Raw genomic sequence first — 24,169 nt, 5'->3', positions numbered from 1 at the left:
GAGTCATTAAGACCATGCTCCTCCTTTCACTATAAGTAAAACAGTTAAGAGAGGTTGCCTGATCTGGGGCTAAGTGACAGAGCTAAAACAATATAACACATACAGCTTCAAATTTATTTCAGAGATTTCCCCAAGAAGGAATAGTCTTCATGTTGTCCTTTATAAAGGCCCATTATCATGAAGACCCCAAAAAGTGAGTGGCAGTCAAATTACACCAAGCCAGTTAACAAAAGCTTGAGAAACTGTGCTAGTAGACAGGTAGACAGAATGGATAGGAGTAGGTGAGTGTTATGGTTTAGATGTGAGGTGCCTCCAAAGCACATGTGTGAGATAAGGCAAGAATTTTCAGAGATGAAATGATTAGCCTAATTAGTGGCTTAATCCACTGATACGGATTAACTGGACAGTTAATGTAGGCAGGTAGAGTTGGCTAAGTCACTGGGGGTGTGCCTTTGCAGTTTATATTTTGTCTTGGTAAACAGAGCTCCCTCTGTGCTTCCTAGCTGTTATGTCCTGAACTACTTTCCTCTACCACACCCTTTTGCCATGATGTTCTGCCTCACCTTGAGCCTAGCTAGAGCTATGGAATTGGCTGACAATGGACTGAACCTCTGAAATCATAAGCCAAATAAATTTTTCCTTCTCTATGTTGTTATTCTCAGGTCTTTTGGTCATAGCAATTAAAAAGCTAACCAAAACAATAAGGAGTTAACGTAAATGGGTGAGGAGAGATGACACCTGGGGTTTGCAGTTGGTGAAAGGTAGAGAAGAAGGCTGGAATTTGGCCAGCCCAACATAAAAAAAAAAAAAAAAAAATGATTACAATGTTGTTTCTATATAGTCAATCACCAAATAATTCAGAGACTGGGGTTTCCCCTTAATTGTACCATCAGAATAGAATTTTCATCCATACGCTCCCCTTTTCTCTTTCCATGGTCACTCCTACTTGTGACTCTATATCCTCTTCCCTACTTCTGCTCACCATCACATCACATGGGCCTCAGTCCATGCTGTGCACATATAAATTTCTATACTCAAAAAACGAGTCTAAGTAAAAATAGTAACCAACAGTTTTCAAAAAAGGTCTTTTTTTTTTTTTTTTTTATTCTGAAGCCTGATAATACCTGACTGTGAAAAGCTGCTACAAGGGAGGGCCAACTAATAAATCACATCTTTGTTAGTTCAAGTGCTGTATTAGTCAATTAGAATAGGCATAAATGAGGGAAGATATCTAAGAAACCCAGAAAATAACTTATGTTTAAAACAACTGATCTATAGTAACAGATCACATTTATTTCTTGAAGAATCCAATCTCTATTACAATGCTTATTTGATTTAAAACTGGTCTTCTTCTGCCACCAAGTGTTAGCACACACTTCTAACTCAGCAGGTTTTTAAATCACAGAAACCTAAGGTGATTCAATGAGAAAAATAACGTCAAAAGGACTTACTACAAAGAATATGTAGCTGAAGAAGTACCAGACTAACCAAGCCAAACAACTATATTCTAAGAAAACTGTACAGTTAACTTGAATTTTAGTTACCATTCTGGAAACATAGTAATTTTATGAGATTTTTCTGAGACTTAATTCATTTGATTAAAAAATTACAAAACACACTGATCATCAAAATAGCTATAAAATTTATAACTCCTTTCAATATTATCTCATGCAATATGCCCACTAGAATTTCATGAAAGAATATTCAAAACTGACACATGCTTTGACTAAATGTCTCCTGGTATTAGAAAAATATATAACCAGAATACTATTCTGTGGCAGAGGAAGTTCCACATCAGAAAATGAAAAGCAGGGCTGGGGATGTGGCTCAAGCGGTAGCGCGCTCGCCTGGCATGCGTGCGGCCCGGGTTCGATCCTCAGCACCACATACAAACAAAGATGTTGTGTCCGCCGAAAGCTAAAAAATAAATATTAAAAAAAAAAAAAAAAAGAAAATGAAAAGCAGTGTTTCTATATTTTCAAAATTCTGAACATAATATATAGAACTTTCAGTTACCCCATTAGGTCTTTGGTTACTTCTACTACATGTTATTATCTGCAAACAGATTCCCTAACAGAAAAAAAGGACCCCAGAAGCCTTGGGACTTCTGCAAACCACCCTGAACACCCTGGCAATCTTCATACCAGATCTTTTTGACCACTCCTGGGGGAGGACAGTACATGGCCTGCACCAGACCTCTGTCCATATTTTTGAGGTTAACGAGATGTTTGACCTTAAACAGACTAATTATGGCTACAACCTTGAGTCTGTCTTTTAAAAAATAGATTTTCAGATCATTAAAAAATAAAAATTACTAGATGATGGGGGGAAAAAACTTCAGTTTAGGTACTAATAGAGACTACCTCATTACACCTCCTACAGACAATAAGGACGGACCATCTACCTTGCTGTCTAGCAACCTGCCTACACTAATCCACAGCACTCTTTCCCTAGCACACTGCTTTTAAACCAATAATTAGATCATGTCTGCCCCCACAACAGTACCACCAGCATCTCAGGAATACTCCAGTATGGTACCCAAAAGTATTTTCAGATGTCCTCATGAAAAATCAAAAACAAAGAACAGAGCAACTGGCACCAATCTTCAAAAGGGAGCATTTTAAAGGGAGAGCTTATTCAGCTCTTTTACAGACATCCCACTATGTACCACCCCTGTATACCAGAAGCTAAAGGAACTAGGGAGTGAGGCGTCAGCTCAGTGGTACTACACCCTGGGTTCAATCTCCAGTACCACACACACACACACACACACACACACACAAACTAATTTTTAAAACTTTAATTACATATTGTACATTTTATTTACCTTTTTAAAAACTGTTGCAATCCTCAACAGCTGCTTAAGTCATTGATACGTTTATCATAAATGACGTAAACATTCTGTTACAGAAGTTATTTCTAATTTTTCTGTATTATTGATAATCCTTCAATAAACCTCATTATGCATAAAGAACTTCCTCTTTAAAATTATTTCTTTAGAATAATATCAGCAACAATGACATCTTAGTAAAAGAATATACAATTTTTACTGTTTTTCAATGTCGGAGCATAATTCACAGTTCAAAAGGCCATTCAAATTCTGTAAGTCACTAGTCATAATCTTTGATAGTTCTACTACAAATTTATCCCAACAAAGTTTACTCTCATACATTACAGTTGGGAGCATATACTGGCATCATTATTTTAAAAGGCAATTGTGATGTTTTAGAAGTTATAATATAAAATACCCTCTACTTTCATAATCCCACTTCAAGGAATTGGTTCTTTGAACAAGTGGCATATCTACCCAAAGAAAGGTGGACAAGGATGTTCAGGGCCAGAGCTGTAACTCAGTAGTAAAGTGCTTGCCTAGCATTTAAGAAGCCCTGGGTTCAACCCCCAGCACCACAAAAACAGAAATCATTGTTTGTGGTATCTGAGAAACAGAAACCAACATAATTATTCATTAAGGGGAAAATGTTTAAATTATGATAAACATAACTATGATGCAGTTTTATTATTTTCATTTTAATAACTTGTATTATTTGAATTGTCTGTAGTGGGCATATATATTCAGATAATACCTTTATAATAAAAATAACGTTTAAAATAAAAAAATAAAGTACTCGAGTTAAATTCAATTTATAAATGGGGGAAAAACAATTATTTCACCTCCTCCACCTCTTATTTTATTATCAATCTAAATAACACTGAAAGAAGCTAGTAATACATTCTATGATGGCTAATTTTAGGCTCAATTTGATTGGATTAAAGAAAAACCTAGAACCTGGTAAAGCATTATGTGGGGGAGGGTGAGAGTGTTAGAGTGTTTCTGGAGGTAATTTGCATCTGAGTCTGAGTAAATTGGGGGGGGGGGGGAGATCAACCCTCCATGTAAGTGGAAACCATCCAGACAAGGAGGGCCCCAGAAAGAACAGAAACAGAAAAGGCAAATGTGTTGATCTCTCTCCTGAGCTCGGATATACTCTCCCTCTCCTGCCCATGGCCATAGAACTCCAGGCACTCTAGCCTTTGGATTCCATACCTGGGCTAGGAATTTAACTCAGTGGTAGAGCACCTGCTTAGCATGCTCATGGCCCTGGGTTCCATCTCCAGCACTAAAAGAAAAAATTCTACTGACATAGACTCCAGGACTTACACCAGCAGCCCCCTGTGTGAGTGTTTCTCACTCCTGAAACCTCAGACTGGGCATCACACCATCAACTTTCCTGGTTCTGAGGCTTTCCAACTTGGATTGAGTCACACAATCAGCATCCCAGAATCTCCAACTTACAGCTGACCTATCGTGAGATTTCTCAGCCTCCATAATTACATAAACCAATTCCCCTAATAAATCCCCCTCATTTCTATTTCTCTGGAGAACCCTGAATAATGCAAGTTCCATTACTATCTTAATTAATGGCACTCACTTGAAGTGAGTGGACCCAAAATAAAAACCTGAAAGAAAATTAGTATATAGAGAGGAAACAGTTGAAAATGTGCAAAAGGTTAAGAAGAAAGAGACTAAAGAGCAATGTATTTTCAAGCAATCTACCTACATTCCTGATCTGCAAATGATAATAAATAAAATCTATGTATGTATGCTACCGTCACTACCTTTACTTATTGGTTCTAACTTTCATAATGGATCTGCTACATAAAAAAATGCTGGGAGCTAGGGATGTAGCTCAGTGGTAAAGTGTTTGCCTAGCATACACAAGGTCCAGGGTTCAATGCTCAGCACTGCAAAAATAAAAACATTGCCATATATATATTTCAGCCTGGTTTCAAAGTACACTTAGGGTATAGTACTCTGCAAACCATCTGGATCAGAATCACATATGTCACCTATTGAACAAGGTTCACTTCCATATCTAAGGGTAAAGAATAGAATTTTGCAGCTTCCACAAGTACTCCAGATGACTCATATATCCCAAAATTCAAGATCTATTCCCTTCAGAACACAGAATATCTTAATAGTGATTGAAATAGTCATTCCATATGTTAAAAGAAAAAAATCTAATTTGGCTTTCTGAAAAATGATAAAATCATACAGCAGTCCCCCTTTATCTGCTGCTTCAGTTACATATGGTGAATCATGGTTTAAAGATATTAAATGATAAATTACTGAAACAGATAGTTTCTAAGTATTAACTTGTACACTGTAAGTAGTGTGATGAACTCCTGTGCTGTCCCTCCCTATCCCATCCAAGACACACATCATCCCTTTCCCCAGCACATCCATTCCGTACACACTACCACCCTACTACCACTCATTACCCATCTCAGGAACCAGATCAAACACCACAGTACTGCTGTGCTTGTATTCAAGTGACCCATATTTTCTGAATGATGGCCCAAAAGCATAAGAGTCGTGATTCTGGCAACTTCCTGAAGTTAGCCAGGGGAAAGGAAGAACATATAACAGAGCATGAGATAGATGAATTCTTTTTTTTATATATTTATTTTTTAGTTTTAGGTGGACACAATATCTTTATTTTTTATTTTTTTATGTGGTGTTGAGGATCGAACCCAGCGCCCCGCACATGCCAGGCGAGCATGCTACCGCTTGAGCCACATCCGCAGCCCAAGATAGATGAATTCTTAAATGCATAAACAAGACTCTGTAATAAGAATGTAAACTTATTTAAGACAATTAACCTTTCTAAGTCATATCCATTCTCTATAGAGCAATGGAGTTAACTCTGTGAAACCGCCAAGAAATCATTTAAGTATAGTCTGAAATATGGATTCTGGAGTAAACATTCCTTTGATAAATGTCCTTGAATGTTCTCATTTCAAAGTTAATATTGTACAGACAAAGAAAAATTTTGAAATGGGGATATTACCTTCACCACTGATTTGTCATTCTGTGATTAATTGTGAAACCACTTGGAAGAGGACAATCCATTTGAAAGCAAAATGAGAAAGATAACGAGTAAAGAGGTAAACTTTTAGTCTACAAGTTTTGTAAGCTGTAATTCCAGATTTCAAAATCTATAATTTACACATATTATTTTTACCTAACATATTCTGGAATAGTATATAATAAAGATATTATTGAATTTGTAGCATAATTATAAATAACATGCAAGATATCTTTTAAGAACATCTTTAACAAATAGTTTGTAAAAAACCTATAATTGCAGGATAGTGAATCACCCAAACTCATGATTTAAAAGATCAAAAAAACTTTCCAAGGACAGACATTAAATACAAAATGTGCTAAATTTAGAGAAAAAAAAAAAGTTCTACTTACTAGTAAGTATGACCTTCATTTACAGAGCTGCAAATAAGTCTTAAGTGCAGCAAGGGTCATGGTGAGCAGAGGGCTATTAATCTGCATTACCATCCCCAAGACTCTGACATATCAGTGCAGGACATCAGATGTCTGAATCTGCATAAGGAATCCTTTAGGCTGAAATGGGAAAAATAAGGGCAGGCTCCCTTAGGATTCTAGGAGAAATACCCATGAATCCAGAAGAAAGTCAAAAACTGTTCCAACCTCTGAAGGAAGAGGGCACAGCATGGAAAGGCAGAAAATTATCCAGCTAGAGGAAGTCAAAAGACATGTGCCTTAGCATGTCACTGCTGCCGTCCTTAGGGAGAAATACTTATAGATACCTCAAGGAGGGAGAGTCCTTTGGTTATTGGATTGCCCAGCCTCTGATACTCTTCCTCCAGACCCTTAATGGAGGCATCTTCTCCAGAGCAATGTGGTTTTTTGTAAACCTTGAGTGACCTACACAAGGAGGGTAAAAAAAGATTCCCTGTCTTGAAGAAGCCAGTTGCAATGAGCAGCACAGTATATGCAGGCCAGCAAGGAAGCCCTGAGAGCAGTAGGATGCAAAAAAACACAAGCAAGAAAGCAGCACAGCTCGAAACTCCTCCAGGGATGAACTACTTGTGGCAACAGAAGCAGCAGCAGAAAATCATGATCAGAGTATGAACCGAACAGCCATCAAGGCAAATGATGGCACAGCTGTAACAGCCTCCACGGAGGACCATGAGCATCCTCAGCATCCTTGGAAACAGAACTAAAACAACCTGGAATCCCAAGCACTAGTGGTAGGGCGTCAAAAAAAACCCACTACAAATGTCACCCATGCCCCAGCCATGACGAGGGCTCATGTGGCCTGGTAAAACAAGACTCACAGTAAACATGTGTACTCACATTCTTACGAAGCCATGGTGCTTTTGACAATTTCATAAAAGTTAGATGAGGTTTAAAGCTTCTGCTTTCTCCTGCCAGGATGCCTTTTTCTTGAAATGTCTTTTTTGCAGTCTCTGAAGAAAATAAGAAGAAACACAAAAAAATAATACTGTAATTCATAGTTCTCTTTAACTATATAAAATCCAATTCAAAGAGCTTTATAATGTTTTGAACAACCAATAAAAAAAATTAAAAATAAATAAATAAATAAATAAATAAATACTGTCACAGTGTAAAAATAAAATAAAATAAAATAAAATCCAATTCAAAAGATAACTGTTTTATAATGAAGATTATTTTAAAAAGACAGAAAAATAATGTGTGTGACAACAAATGTTATATGACAGCTATGTCCAATGATTAACATTAAATCCAATTATTTCAAATTTGGGATAAAGTACACAAAAATGCTAATTTGAAAAGGGACTATTTAATAAATAAAATAACTGTCTCACATCGTGATGATTTTCACCGAACATCTCAGTAGTTTTCACATATACACAAAGGGACTAGCTGTTCTGTAACCTTTCATATCTAAAACTGCTCCTTCTGACCAAGACAGAGTAACAGGAACTCTCCCTGATAAATGAGAAACAAACAGGATGAGCCCTTCAACTTCCCCAGCTTACATCCTTGAGTGTACAGGCTCTTTTGTAAGTAGGAGAAAACCAAAAGGAGCCCACCCTGTCCCTGAGCAGAGAAAAGAGCTAAGAGAGGAGACCAAGGCAGCTAGAGCTCAGAGGACAAAGTATTTGAGACATGTGACGTGCATGGAGAGAAAACTCTAGATGTCTATAAAGGGATCCTGTAGAATATTCCAGACTAGTAGTGATCTGTGCATTTGTGTAAGGTTGAGGAAAAATACAATCAAAAAAATTAGAGGGAACAGTGCCCAGCACTTACGCAGGGTCAGAAATACTGTCTGTTCCATTAGTCAAGACTGTCAAAGCTCAAGATTCATAGGACACTGGGAAAACGGAAGGATCTTGCCGCAGGAGTGGGAAAAAAATAGCTCTTTATTGGTATTGCTCTAGTACTACCTAACAAATCTAAAAAGCAAGACCCCAAAAAACTATCTCCAAGTAATTTAACTGTGTCCCAGAGCAAAGCCAAAAAGTATTTATAGGAATATAAAACTGTCTAGCACCCAACTGACATAATGGGTAAATATCCCAAGGGTGACATCTAATCAAAAATTATCAGTCATGCAAATAAACATGAAAATATGATCCATAATGAGGAGATAAAACAACTAATCAAAAGAGACCCAGAGTAGGTGTTAAAATTAACAGAGAGGGCATCAAATTCATTATTGTAATTGTACTCCCAACATTCAAAAAGTCAAGCAGAATGTATTTTTTTATATTCAAACTATAAAAAGCATGCAAACAAATCAAGCTTACAGAAATGAAGGTTGCAATGTCTGAGAAAAATAAATGGCTGGTATAAAAACAGGTTAGACATTGCTAAACCAAAAATCAGTAAACTTGAAGACACAGCAACAGAAACCACCCAAAATAAAATACAGATAGAAAAGGGAAGTAAGAAAGAAAAAAAGAACAGAACATCAAAGAGCTGTGAGACAATTTCACAGTTGCCTAATATATAAGTGAAATTCTCCAAAAGGAAGAAAGCGAGAAGGAATCAGAGAAAAATATTAAAGGAATAATGGCTGTGGGAAAGTGAGGGTGCCACAACCCCAGGGAAAGGAATCTGGAAAGTACCTGAGAAAAGTTCACAAGCATTTTGAACTAGCAATTCCAATTCTAGAAAAATACAAAAAAAAAAGTACTAGTACATAAAATTTTATGTAGAGAATAAAAGCATTATCCCAAATTAGCAAAAATTAGAAATAACTTTCATCAATAAAGAAATGGTTAGATTCTAGAAAGATGACATGGTTAAAAGAAGGCTGCATCCCAAACTGCACCATGGTATAAAACCAAAGCAGTGAGTGTACAGCTTCTCAGCAAGGTGGTTGAAAGAGGGATTTTACTAAATTATAATATTGGATACTCAAAGCAGCTTAGGGACTCAGAAATTGGTACAATAAACAAAGAAAAAAGAATACACTGGAGCCTACCACACAACCACCAGTGCAGATTCACCACAGACAAAGGGAGGGGGATCATATTCTTGGTATGGAGAAACCCAAGATCAAAAATGCTGCCTAGGGGCTGCGCTTATAGCTCAGTGGTGTGCAATTGCCTTGCATGTGGGAGGCACGGGGTTCAATCCTCAGCACCACACAAAAACAAATAAATAAAAGGTATTGTGCCCATTTACAACTAAAAAGTTTGCATATGAGAAAAAATATTATGAAAAGAAATACTGCCTAATCTTAACTGATCCAGAGGCTGCACAGTGCACTAGTGCTTGGAAAGTGTGCTCTGTATCTCAACAGGCCACTGAAAGCTGAGGCAGGAGCCATCTTGAGGCAAGTGTGCCACTAGAAACTGTAGGTTCTTGTTATGAAAGAAAAAGAGTTAATTGTCTTTAATGCTTTGGACTTTGACATGCACCTCATCCCCCCACCAAAAAAAAAAAAAAAAAAGAAGAAGAAGAAGAAGGAAAAAGAGTAATAATATAGTCAGAGGGTATTTTGAGTGATCTGACAATTCATTTTCCTTGGCTCTTGAAGAGTAGGATTGGAAGGAATTTTCCAAAGCACTGAATTGGTGAGAAAATGCTTCCTCCATCTCCACAATGAACATTTCCTATACTTCCGTCCCCTGCTGGAAAGCGTGCTCATGAGAGCCTTGCCCATTTACCTCATTGCATCCTCTTCCAGAAGATCAGGGGGAAAATAATGCACGTAGCCATAATACCCCGGCAGGCACCTAATAAGGGACTCAGGCTGGGTCTGAAGGAAAGTGAGAGAAACAGGAGTAGAGAAGACTGCACCTAGGGGCATTTGATGGGAAAGGCGAAGGGGAGCCTGACTCACTTCTCCTTTGTGTCTGGAGGTTCATGTAACCAGCTAAAATGGGCTGAGGGTCTATGGGGGTGAGGTTGAATACACTCAGGACTAAGCCCAGGAAGCCTGTGCACCTAGGAAACAGTAAGAGGAGGAACACACACATACACACACACACACACACACACCCCATGATTGGATTTCTTGTGAGGCTCTTCAGAACTTTAGATCTTTAGATCCACTAAAGAATTCAGTTACTGCCTAGTCCTAGGGGCAGGTCAATCTAGTCTCTCCAAAGATGGTTCCACCAAACAAAGCTCCTGAGGCCTGATTAGACCTCAGCACCACCTGCTGGAACTCTCTCAAAGAACAATGCAGAAGCTGTACCCTAGGAGTGCACCAAATTGGTCCAAATGGACAAAATGCCAATTGACAGTACATCCCACCCCATATTGGTGAGAAGAAAAGCTGAGTCTTATAGCAAACAGCTTTGATCTTAGGCTGCTTCAACTGGCAGCTCAGAGAGCAGCACAAAAACAGGAAGAGGTTAACAACCCCCACCCCTTGCTCTATCAGTACAGAACTCAAGAAGAATTAGAAAGAAAGACTGTTATACATAGACAGTGACTACTCAATCTGGTCACTATTTTGACCACCTCAGTGGAGAGGTTCCTTCATTCTATGCTAAGATTTTAGATTGAAAAAATTTATTTTATTTTTATTTTATGGGGGGGGCGGTGAGAAAGCATGTGAATTCTTGCTGTGCTGACTGGTTCAGGAACATATTCTTATAACACTTCTTACTTTCTTTTTTCTCTCATTTTCAGCATTTTTTAATATAATTATTTTTCCCTGTCATTGTCTTTTGAGGGTTTGGGTTTGTAGGATTGTATATTTTGGGTTGGTTTTATACTATTTTCATTTGTTTGTTTTTCTTTCCCTCTTATTTTCTCCTACTAATGGCCACATGCTATTGCTCCCTCTCCCTGTTTCTCAATACCTTGCTTCTTCTATTTTTTTCCTTCCTTCCATATAAACATGACGTGCTACAACTCTCTGTTCACTTTTTGAAATTGTAAAGTCTATTCTAACTTCCTAACACACTTCCTTTTCTCCTAAATAAGGGTATTTTTACCATCTTTCAGAATTAATTGGTCTATGTAATTCCTGTCCCCACCATTAATGCTAATTCAATCATTACCGTTATGGATGCTATAGTTGTCACCTGCTGTTTGCTTTGAAGTCAGGTCTAGTTCATGGTTATTGTTCTTAGAATTCACAAATACCGACCCCAAAATTCCTCTTTATTTGTTGTTTACAAAAATTATTACTATTGTTTATTTCACCCCATTCTGTGAGGTTCTGGGAACCTAAAGGGACACTAAAAGTTCATAGGTTAAAGACTCTACTATTGAACTAAACATTCCCTGACATTACTCCAACTCAAAGAAGTGAAGAGACAAAAGCCCCAAACCAAAAACAAGGACCCAAGAGAAGGAACTCAGGTCCGACCCCTTAACATCTACACATACATCAACAACAGAGAAGAGCCCCCAGAACAAATAAGATAATTACACATGAAAGAGGAAGGGCAGTCTATACCCAAAGGACTTAAAATCAGCATACTATAGTAACGCAGCCACATCAATGTTTACAGGAGTTCAATTCACAATAGCTAAACTATGGAAGCAACCTAGATGCCCTTCAATATATGAATGGATAAAGAAACTATGGTATATATACACAATGGAATATTACTCAGCATTAAAAGAGAATAAAATTATTGCATTTGCAGGTAAATGGATGGAGTTGGAGAATATCATGCTAAGTGAATTAAGCCAATCCAAAAAAAAAAACAAAGGCCAAATGTTCTCTCTGATAAGTGGATGCTGATCCATAATGGCGGGGAGGATGGGAAAAATGAAGTAACTTTGTTGGGGCAAAGGGGAGGTTGGGATGGGGAGGTGACATGGGAGCTGGAATGAGATGGACATAATTACCCTAGGTACATGTATGACTGCACATATGGTGTGTCACTACATCATGTACAACCAGAGAAGCGTAAAGTTGTGCTGCAATTGTGAAAAATGAATCAAAATGCATTCTGCTGTCATATGTACCTAATTAAAGTAAATAAACAAACAAAGCAACCGATAAGGACCCAAAGATACCAGTGACTTAACATATTATCCACCAGGAATAGAAAAATAGTTTTCTGCACCTGTAGAGAAAACGACAATCCAAACTAAGAGAAAGCATAATGTTCAAATGAACATCCTAAAAACCTTTCATTTTTACTTTTATAAGATAAATGTACTTGGAATCTTTTATCATGCTAACCAAGGACACATTTCTCATTTTGAAACAAGATTCACAAAACCATTATAATTTCAGCAGGCTAAATTTTTGGCAATCTCTCAATCTAATAACCTTCTTAACAAAATTGCATTTAGCTAAAAAGATGAATAAAATCACATATCCATTTCTATGCAAAAAGCTTTTCAGGGCAATTTCGTCATTATAAAATGTGGAGAAATGCCATGTAAATGCCTAAATTTTCTATACCTTGTTAATCCTAAAAATTAAGGTAATGCTAGGAAAGGGAAAGATGCTGTTTTATTCTGAAAAACAAGATCACTCAGGGTCACGGTAGGAAGCTGAGACACAGAGCCTCTGTCAACTAGCTGACCTCTTCCCTCAACCAGCTGCCACCATAAACCCACAGGTACATATGGAGCAAAGATGGGGGCTTGGATCTCTTTGAGATGAAATAGGATAAAATAAATTTTAAAATACATATTAAGAAGACATAAAGGAAGGACAAGAAAATATAATTTTAATCTGAGGTTCCACATATTTTTCCAAGCCTGTCACTACCAAATTTCTGGGAAATCTATAAATCTTAAAGTTACCATAAAATACCATACTTAGGATAATTACCTTAGGCATTGTTAATTAGCCCCCAATAAACAGATTAGGCAAAGAGAGATACAATATTATGAGAAGCCTATAATTTGGGAAACTTTTCAGCATTATCTATTGATCCTTAGGTCCTCATCAGCCTAAGGATCCTAAGAATCCTAAGAATTATCAGACCACCATAAATCATTTTAAGATTATCAGACTGATATCACACCTACATACCTTCGCATACCTACCCCTCACCAAGTTTCCTTTAAAAGAAGAACAGGGAACCATGAAAACACACCTCACTCTTTGAGATGGCCTGTATTCTCCATTGACTGTGTGTTCTGTACTTTCCTAAATAATCTCTGTCCCTCTAATGACACATGAAGAAATTCTCTTCCATCTCATACATCAAGGACCCCACTTGTCCTGAGTCAAATTCTTCCCTTCTCTGGTAATTCTGAGTATCCTACCCAGAGATATCTCTCCTTTGTTGACATTCCTATGTAGGCATATATATATACACACGTACACATGTAGCTTATATTTTAAAGTTTTTAGAAGTATAGTGCTCTTGTCATTGAAATATATTCTTCTAAAAGTTATGGCACAAGAGTTCTGAGGAGTTCCCAAAGAGAGGGACCTTAACTCAGGACAAGGGGCTGCCTGTCATGTGTAAGAGAAAAGAATTTCAGCACACAACAGTCAGAGACACAGACAAAAAGAGATACATTCAAGGAAAAAAGTGGGCTATCTTGAGAGGAAGAAGCTTTTGGGATAAAGTAAGGAAAACACATTCAAGAGAAAATGTGGGTTATCTATAGAGAGAAGGAGAGTACAACCTCTTGGCAAGGGGTGTCAAAATTTGTAGAGGGATGGTTGCTAAATAAGGGCTGGACTAGAAGTGGAGCCAGGGTGGCATTATATATCATATTTAATTGCATAATCAAAGCAGATTTATGCCAAATATTTTTGCAAAAATATACCATTATGTGAAGCTTTAAAAGACTATGCTGTGGCTTCAAAATAAACATGAAAAACAATGAAACAGAAACAGAAGACACAAAGACAAACCCACATACTTATATTCATCTGATACTTGAAAAGGTGCCAAAAATATATGTGAGAAAAAATATAGGCTTTTTAACAAATGGTGCTAGGGAAATTAGATATATGTTTATAGAAGAATGAAACTAGATCCCTATCTTTCACCTTGCAAAAAGTCAAATCCAGGCAGATCAAAAACTCTGCAACTACTATTAAAAAAAAAAAATAGGGTCAATACTCTTTGTATCGGTGCAGTCATCAACTTTATTAACAAGATCCCTAAAAATCAAGAAATAAAACCACGAATCAGTAAGTGGGATGCCATCAAACTAAAAAACTTCTGTACAAAAAAAGGGAATGATTAAGAGTGTGAAGATTCTACAGAATGGCAGAATTTTTTTGCCAGGTACTCCACTGACAGGGGATTAATATGCAGAATCTATGAAGAACTCAAAAAACTTAACACCAAAAAAAAACCAAATAACACAATAAATAAATTAGAAAAAGAACTAAACAGATAATTTCTCAAAAGAAGAAACACAAGTGGCCAACAAATACAAGAACAAATGTTCAATATGTCTAGCAATTAGGGCAATTCAAATCAAAACTACACGAAGATTTTATCTCATTCCACTCAGAATAGCAATTATCAAGTATACAAATAATAATAAATGCTGATGAGGATATGGAGAAAAAGATACACTTGTACATTGTTGGTGAGATTGCAAATTAGTACAACCACTCTGAAAAGCAGTGTGGAGATTCCTCAAACTAGGAATGAACGTTATTTATTCATTTAAAATTAATTTTAACTGATATTATGAAACATAAAATGTACACTTATTAATGTCATTCCATGTGATATTTTGACACATGTATAAATTGTGTAATATTTAAACTAAATTAAATGTAACTATTCAAATATATATATATATATATATTAGGAATGAACCACCACATGACCCAGCTGTTCCACTCCTTGGTTTTATCCAAAAGAATTAAAATCAACATACTAATTGCTACAACTAAATCAATGTTTACAGCAGCATAATTCACAAAGCCAAATTATGAAACCAACCCAGATGCTCAACAATAGATGAATGGATTAATATAGTATACATACACAGTGGAGTTCTACTCAGCCATAAAGAAGAATGAAATTATGGCATTTGCAAGTAAACAGATGTAACTGGATAAAATTATGCTAAGTGAAATAAACCAGACTTAGAAAATCAAGGGTCAAATGTTTTTTGTCATATGTAGAAGCCAGAGCAAAATCAGGGGGTGTAGGGGTGGGGATTGAAATATCATAAAGATATAGGGAATCAGATCAGTTGAAGAGAAGAAACAGAAAGAGAGGAAGCAAGGAGGGACTGGAAAGGGAAAGAAAAGCAGAATGACTTCAACAAAATCACTGTATGTGTATATTTAAATATACCTAAATTAATTCCATCTTTATGCATATATATAAAGCACCAATCAAAAATAAAGCATCTGGGTTTATATAAATAAATGAGTAAAAGGATGCTAATAGAATAGAAGATAAAGAAGAGAGGGAAAGGGGTAGGCCCTGAGAACTGAAATGGAGTAAATCAAATTCCATGTAAGTATTATTATGTAAAAACTTAACCCATATAGGTGACTGTATGACCAATGTGATTCTGCAATCTGTACAATCAGAAAAATAAGAAATTATACCCCAATTGATTCAAATGTATGAATTGCCAAGATCATTGTAATGTCATATGTAGCTAATTTAAAAAAAAAAAAAAAAAAAAAAACTTAACCCAGCTATTGGGGCTGGAGTTATGGCTCAGTGGTAGAGTGCTCACCTGTCACTCATGATGGCAATAGGTTCAATCCTCAGCACCACATAAATATAAAATAAAGATATTGTGTCCACCTCAAACTAAAATATAAATTTTTAAAAAAAATTAACCTAGCTATTATGTATAACTATAATGCTCTAATAAAAAAACAAAACTACACTGGTGTAAATTAAAAATCATTTATTACTGTCAGGCATGGTGATTTACACCTGTAATCCCAGCAACTTGAGAAGTTGAGAAAAGAGAATCACAAGTTTGAGGTCAGTCTCAGCAACTTAGCAAGTCCCTGTTTCAAAATAAAAAATATTTAAAAAGGGCTAGGGATATAGTTCAGTGGTAAAGCACCCCAGGGTTCATCCACAGTGCCAAAAATAAATAAATAAATCATTTATTACTAAACCATATTTGGTGCAAGATTAGGAAGCACAGAATACTCATGAATATATATTAAAACTGAGTAGTACAAATCTATGCCAATCATTTCATCATGACAGTTTAGCAAACATTTTTCTGACTTGGGGGAAAAAGTTATCACATAGATTATTATTGATCTGTGTATTATAGTTGAAATATTATACTTGAGAAAATTTACCACAGTGCTGTGAAGTATGGACTTACAAAACTTAATCTTCTGTCTGAAGATTCTGTGTCACTATCATTGGCTTTATTATCTCACATATCATCCTCAGTGCCACTCATATAAAATGTGTTTACCATTAGCACTATAGCACTCTAACAAACCACGCAAATCAGTTTGGGAGATAATATTGACAATGTCCATGCACAGAGAATTCTAGGCTGCAGTTCATAGTGTGCAAGGAGACAAATGTGCACCCACATTGCCAATGGTGAATAGATGGCTGCTTTGTTTACCTTCTAACAGGCTTGAAGAACAAAATTATACCATGGTACAATAACATGACAAAAGCCAATTTGGGGACTCAAATGTGCACATTTATAAGAAATCTATATTTTTTATTGGAGCTTTATAGTTATACATAGTAGTTGACATCATCCCGAAAAACTCACATGTACATGGAAATGGATTCCAGTTTATGGTCCCCCTTTTCCCTTCCATCCTCCCTCCCATCTTCCATTTTCCTTCCTTTACTTGACTTATTTTCTTTCATCTGTTAATTTATATTTGATCAGTTCTTTATATTATTCTATCCCCCCTTTCCTTTGTTTTACACTAGTTTTCACATATGACATTTGACCTTTGAGTTTCTGTGTTTGACTTATTTCACTTAGCAGGATATTCTCTATTTTCATCCATGTAGCAGCAAATGCCATAATTTCATTCTTCTTTTATGGTTGCATAGAACTTCATTGTATATATACACCACAATTTCTTAATCCATTTGTCTATTGGGGGGTATCTGGATTGATTCCAGGGAAAACTATCATAGAATTGTATTTTACCACTTAATTGAATTGTTGCCCCTGCATAATCATTTCACCCTGTTTTTTGAGTCCCCAAAAAGTAAAAGTACAGTATCCACATAAGAGATGAAAAGCAAGTATAACAAACAATGACTGCACAAGGGGAATGGAATTCTGTTTTCCATTTTTTATAACATTTTCTTGAATTTTTAGAAAAACATAAATATACTTAAGCAACAGTACTTAATATCCTTGGAATTAAAAAAGGAATTACAGAGGCAGTGGCCTTTGCTAAAATTACAAACTAATTTTCTTGGGTTCACATTGTATGGAAAGCTGGTGAGACTTCACATTCCTCAGTACACAATGGATCTTTCATCAATATTGGAAAATGGTTTTGTGAGAATATTTGCAAAGAATGGATGGAATTCTCAATGTTGCAAGCACCCATTGAATTATTTAAAAGAACAATGTATGAATGACTAATTAGAAGTGTTTCTTGAGTACAGTGGTATTTATATTGCAAAAGAAAAGATTTAAGTCTAGCATTTTCTCCAGAGTAATCAGGAAAAACAGATTAAGGATGTTAACTGTGGGCATCAGTTCCTAAATGATTTGCCATTAAAACTCTATGAGCCACCTTCTCCTCGGCCAATTAATGATTTTAAGTCCTACTTGACTAGTAAACATTGCTTATTTGTTTTCTTGTTTGTTTACACACACTTTGTTCTGCCCTACCCAAAAATAGGATTTAAGATGACTTCAAAGAAATATACACTATAAGATAAATACATTCAAAATAAGAAAAAAGAAACAAAGGGAGACTAAAACTAGAAAGACAAGATGAAGTTAGGTACAAGGAAAGTGCACAGAAAGAAGGACATTGATTCCTATATTTTAAAGTGAATCATAAACCAAATTCTAAGATTTCAGGCAATAATTCTAACTCCAAAAAACAAGTTAAATATTCAACATTCATTAGATTTAAAAAAAATTCTTTTTCAAGGGCATCAGACCTGATACTAGATTAAAAATAAATAAATATTTTACTGGGCACAGTAGTGCACACCTATAATCCAGCTACTTGGAAGGCTGAGGCAGGAAGATGGCAAGTTTGAGGTCAACCTGGGCAACTTAGCAAGACCCTGTCTCAAAATTTTAAAACAATTTTAAAAAGGTCTGTGGAGGGTGGAGAGAGGGCATGGGGGCAGGAAAAGTGGTGGAATGAAATGGACATCATTACTCTAGGAACATGTATGACTACACATATGAAAACTTGTGCTGCAACTGTATACAATGAATCAAAGTGCATTATGCTGTCATATACACCTAATTAAAATAAATTAATTAATAAGAAAAGAAAGGTCTGTGAATATAGCTCTGTGGTAAAGTGTCCCTGGTACTAAGTAAATAAAACAATATTCTTTTTTTTTAAGAGAGAGAGAGAGAGAAAGAGAGAGAGTTTCAATATTTATTTTTCAGTTTTTTTTGGCAGACACAACATCTTTGTTTGTATGTGGTGCTAAGGATCGAACCCGGGCCGCACACATGCCAGGTGAGCACGCTACCGCTTGAGCCACATCCCCAGCCCAATAAAACAATATTCTAATAAAATTTCACATTATTTAAATAATCAACATTTATATTTTAAAGTAACACCTTAAATTGAACACAGAAAATTTCCACAAATTTTTTCCCTATAAAATAATCAGTATAAGCCAAAATTATGGTAAAGCCAATTCTGTAATATTAATTCTGCAAAGACTGACATGATTTTGTCTACATATATATGTAATTTTCTTACTGTCTCGTAACAGGGGTCCAATACATGCTTTGGACATAACCCTTGTGGCTTATTTTAAAACTGAAAGGCACTGACTTCCTTTCTCTTCTCCCTCTCTCCTTCTTTAACCAAGGTGGGGACTGGTAAGCAAGAATACTCTTCTTCCCATCTTAGGCCAACTTATCTGTCCTCCAGAAATACACCTCATAGGGATGAAGCAATTCAGATTTCAGGGATGGTACCAGAAGATCTAAGAAATGACTATATCTCAAGGCCACACATGAATTACTCCCTCTGACATGGCACATCTGAAATGTAGCCTTTGAATCATCTCTTTAAAAGCCCTCTGTTCCCCATAATGGTCAGAATCAGAGCCTCTGAGACAGAAGTCCCTTGTGTTTATCCTTTGCTACCAAAGCAATAAAACTTCTTTTTCCTTTTTTCTCAAAACTGTGTCCTCACTATTAGATTGGCACTGGGGACAAGGACCAAGCTTTCAGTAACAGTCTAGCTTGGTGTAGAAAAGTAGTTCTTAAGAAGAGAGATGCTCTAGCAACAAATGAAAAAGGAAAGGAGAAAATGAAAAAAGTGTTGTAACTAATGTACCTGATAAAGATACAAAAGCCAAGATATTTTTACTTGCATAATAATAAGCCAAAATAAAATTCTTGCATATCTTTGGTAAATTTATTCCTACACATTATAATTGTTTCTGCCAATATTGTAAATAATGTCACTTAGAAAATTAGATATTTTAATTATTTACCATTTTTGTATATTGATCTTGTATCTAACAACCTTGCTGAACTCTATAATGAGTTTCAATAATTTTTCTGCCTTATATTTAAAACTTCTTCATGTCATTTCTTTTTCTTTGTGAAGTTAAAGAAAAAATGTTTCCCCTATTACCCAGAAATTTCTTAAATTCTTAAAATCCAATATACTGCTCTCTGGTCCAAATTTTTAATCCTTCTAACTCTCTCACTCCTAGCCTTCTACTAATACTAACCTTCAGTCCTATTGCTCCATTCTTCTTCCAAGAATCAGTCCCATCTAGACTTCATTGCATTCCTAATATATACATTAAACATTCAACCACTCTCCTGGATCTTTGATCCCTTGTCGTTTTAACACATCTACCATGCAAAGGCTCAAGTATGAGGTAATTTGGTTTCCCCTTTTCACTCCCACACCTAAATATTAGAATACTACCTGAGAAAAAAACAAATTATAAATTTTTGGAATCTCATCCAAAACACATATTTTGCATTGCTCTGCAATCCCACTACACATTGCTTAATAATTTTCACCTTCCATTTCTCTTGCTCACTATTCCAAACTTTCTCCACTTCCCCTCAAGCCCTTATTTCACTTTCATTTTTCCCTTCACATATGGATCTCATTTTACTGATACCCCTAGATTTGTAATTTATACTCCAGTAAAACTAAACTACTTGTGAGTACCTAAATGTACTTCGAATTTCTTTGCACATGCTCTTCCCTCTTCCTGGATATCTTCTTCCAATATGCTCAACCAAAGAGACTTTACTTACCTTCAAACCTCAGTTCAATGCTACATGACCTATGAAACCTTCCTCAATACAGATCCTTTCTCCTGCTTGCCCAAAAAACTCTGCACCTGCCTCTATGTACAGGCAGTGTTGCACTATAACTGCTTACTTATTTATTTCTGCACAATACTGCTAGCTCCTTAGAGGACAGGAACACTTTTTTTCAAGTTTTCTATTCCATCCATCTCATTGGTGTTAGTTAATTGCCATATTGAAGGAATGAATTATTCCTACCAAAGTGTAATTCCTGGAACCCAACATTATGTAGAAGAAATTAATTTAGAGGGAATAAATTTATAAAAACCTTAGTAAAATGAAAATGAATGTTTCACCAGTAATCAATAGTGAATATTACATTCACAATCCAAATGAAATGCTCTTGTGTAACAACACTTCGAGGAAATAACAAAAATCTTCTATTAAAAAGATAACTAAATAACTCTATATTTGATATACCTGAATGGATAATAAACTTAGAAAACTTAAACCACATACTGAACAGTACAACTGGTCATTACTTTCAACTAGAATGAATGATGATCGTGGTCTATAAATAAACACTGACATTCATAAAACATCCATCACATATATCTTAAGAGCACAAAAGAAAACTTGCCAACAATGAAAACTAATCTTTATTCCAAGCTTTCCTCAATTAAAGGTGGGATTTTTAATGAGCAATTATTAAACTGCATAGAAGCAACATAGTATCAAGTGGAAAGGTGGTGTATGCCTATAATCTCAGCTACTTAGGAGGCTGAAACAGGAAGATCTCAAGTTTAAGTCTGGCCTCAGAAATTTTTGGAGACCCTGCCTCAAAATTTTTAAATTTTGTAAAGGTCTATATATTGATGATTCTTAATTCACTCATTCAATACTTATAAAGTACCAATTATATGTCAAATGTCATGATAAGCACTGGGATCCTTCAACCTTATGAAGAGAAAAAGTAAGCCCCCAAATTAACATATTCTTCAGGCCCAAGAATCAAGATAACTTTTCAGACCCTTTATTTAACCATGTACGTACATAAGCAAATATCAAAACAGCTCACTTACAAAATGAGGTTTTACTTGTACATACACAAGCAAATATCAAAACAGCTCACCTACAAAATGAGGTTTTACTGCCTCCCAAAAATTAAAAGATGTCACATTTCTATCACAAAAATGAAAAAAAAAATGCTTCTTCAACAGATGAGTGTGTTTTTGTTTTACCTGCTATCTCCAGAAGTGGGATTATGTGGTCTCCTTCTGCCAGCTTCACAAAGCCAACCTGATTTCCAAAAGTGTCAATCCCTTGAAAGGGCAAAGTCAAATGTTTGCCTTGGAGGATTTCTTCTATGCATGGCTTTAGTTCCAAAAGTGCATTAATACCACTGGTAAGAAACAATTTCTTTTTCAGTAACGTGTTAAGTAATAAAATACACAAAACCAATTAAACAACAAAGTAATTCATTTCAGAAAGATAAATTACTTTTATATTTGTACTAATTATTTTAAAACAAAAAATATCTTCTAGATTTATCCTATATGATCAAAACTAACATCAACTATTTCTTTTTTTTTTTTCTTTTCTTTTTTTTTTTTTTTTTTTTCTGGAGATTAAACCAGTGGTACTTTGCAGTCCCCGAATTCTCTTTATTTTTTAATTTTGAGATAGGATGTTGCTAAGTTGCTGAGATCTTGTTAGATTACCTAGGCTGGCCTCAAACTTGGAATCCTCCTGCCTCAACCTCCCAAGTTTCTGGGTTTACAGGTGTGTGCCACTGCACCCTGCACAAAACTAATATTAATTTTTTAAATATTTTTTAGACATTGATGGACCTTTATTTTATTCATTTATTTATATGTGGTGCTAAGAATTGAATCTGCCTAGCATGTGTGAGGCACTGGGTTTGATTCTCGGAACTGCATGTAATAAATAAAAATAAATACACGTCTATCAACAACTAAAAAAAAAGGAATTGAACCCAGTGCCTCACACATGCTAGGCAAGCACTCTACCACTGAGCCACAACCTTAGCCCCAAAACTAATATTAATTTTTAAAAAAAACTATATAAGCAAATTAAATCTTTATGTAATTATAATTGCTATTAAAAAATGAAAGTAAATACCATTTTATAGTCCATCAAGAACTTTTAACTAAGGAAATAGTGCATACACAACTCAAAAAGATTACTAATAATATATCCAAAGGGGAAAAAAAACAAAGTACCTATAATAACCTATATTAGATTATTTGAAAAGTTCTAGAATTCTTATAAAAGTATTAATATCTACTAATACAGTACTATTTGCAAGGCATTCTATTAAAATTTAACATACATTATTCTTAAAATATAATAATCTCTATAACAATATAATTTATGGTATTTGGATTCAAATAAATTGTCTAATTATATTTCCCAATTGTAGCTATATGCTTGATATAGTTGTTTAGTCTATTTTATTTAGAGTTACTCTGTTTCAAATCTACTTTACTCATAAAGATAAGTATTTACTATATTGTTGAATTAGACATCAGATTTTGAATATTTTGAAAATTAGAATACATTATTTCCATATTGAACAGAATTTTGGTATAGTACTTTATTATGAGAAAAAAATTAAGACCTCACTAGAGGGCAGCAATTACTTAAAAAAGAAATAAGCATGCTCTTACTATACAAAAACATCCTTTGGATAAACCATCATTAAATTATCTTGATCAATGATTTGTTCACCAAATGCATGAAAAAATATGGTATTTATGTATTTTTATAGATCTTTCATATTTCTAATGTTCCTTGGAACATTTTTAACTGATTTTCTCTCATGACTTTCATACTCATTTCTCTGTCATAACATCATGTCAATATAACACTTCTTAGAACAGCTTTGTAAATGTATGGTACCTCCAAATATACATCCTAAATCCAGTCTTACCTTATTGTATTTATGGTCATTCAAAAGGACACAGTGCACATACTTCTAATTCAATATTGTGCTTTGCTGTGTGCTGTGAGTTAAGGCGTGTGAAAACAGAAGAGCCACTTCCGGCTCATCTATCACAAACTGGAGGAATTCAACACATTCATTTTAAATAAAACTATATGCCAAGGCAGGCCATGAGAAAGGTTAAAACTTTCCAGAAACAGCAAATTTCATACTTTTTTTTTTAAAGAAACCTAGAAGACCTAACACAAAGAGGGCACTACTCCCCTCAGCCATTTGCTTTTTTGTGCTATACTTTTTGGCTTCTCCAAGAGCATCACAGCAAAGTGATCATCCAAATTGAGTCACGTAAAAATCTCTGTCCTCTCTGCCCTGCAAAGTATTCAAGGCCGCTGTTGGGTACAGATCAGCTTATGACAGATTAGAAGACTGATCTCTAGAGACATGAGATTCTATTGTGTAAAGGATATTACTCCAAGATTCAAACTGTTTCTGGATATTTTTTAATTTATTTTGTTTTCTCTCATTTACTTTACTTTTTCCTCACTCCCTTCCTAATTCAAGCCTTGTTCCTCATTCCC

General features: G+C 35.4%; 1 protein-coding gene across 5 annotated transcripts in view; it reads right to left on the bottom strand.

Annotated features, from left to right (window-relative positions):
- Akap7 (A-kinase anchoring protein 7) overlaps positions 1–24,169 on the bottom strand; it is a 132,539-nt gene that overhangs the window by 75,350 nt on the left and 33,020 nt on the right. For all 5 annotated transcript variants that reach the window (XM_046449506.2, XM_046449521.2, XM_046449531.2 and 2 more), the window contains 2 exons: positions 21,868–22,028; positions 7,175–7,287 (listed from right to left, as the gene is read on the bottom strand). In XM_046449506.2, the coding sequence (XP_046305462.1) occupies positions 7,175–7,287; positions 21,868–22,028 (274 nt within the window). The remainder of the gene's footprint in view (positions 1–7,174; positions 7,288–21,867; positions 22,029–24,169) is intronic.

The sequence above is a fragment of the Marmota monax genome, unplaced genomic scaffold, assembly GCF_021218885.2.
Source record: "Marmota monax isolate L192 unplaced genomic scaffold, Marmota_monax_Labrador192_F-V1.1 WCK01_AAM20220418_F8-fsc00030, whole genome shotgun sequence".
In the NCBI taxonomy this organism is placed as follows: domain Eukaryota; kingdom Metazoa; phylum Chordata; class Mammalia; order Rodentia; family Sciuridae; genus Marmota; species Marmota monax.
The sequence above is the reverse complement of the archived record's forward strand: the minus strand, read 5'-3'. Positions and strand labels throughout refer to the sequence as shown.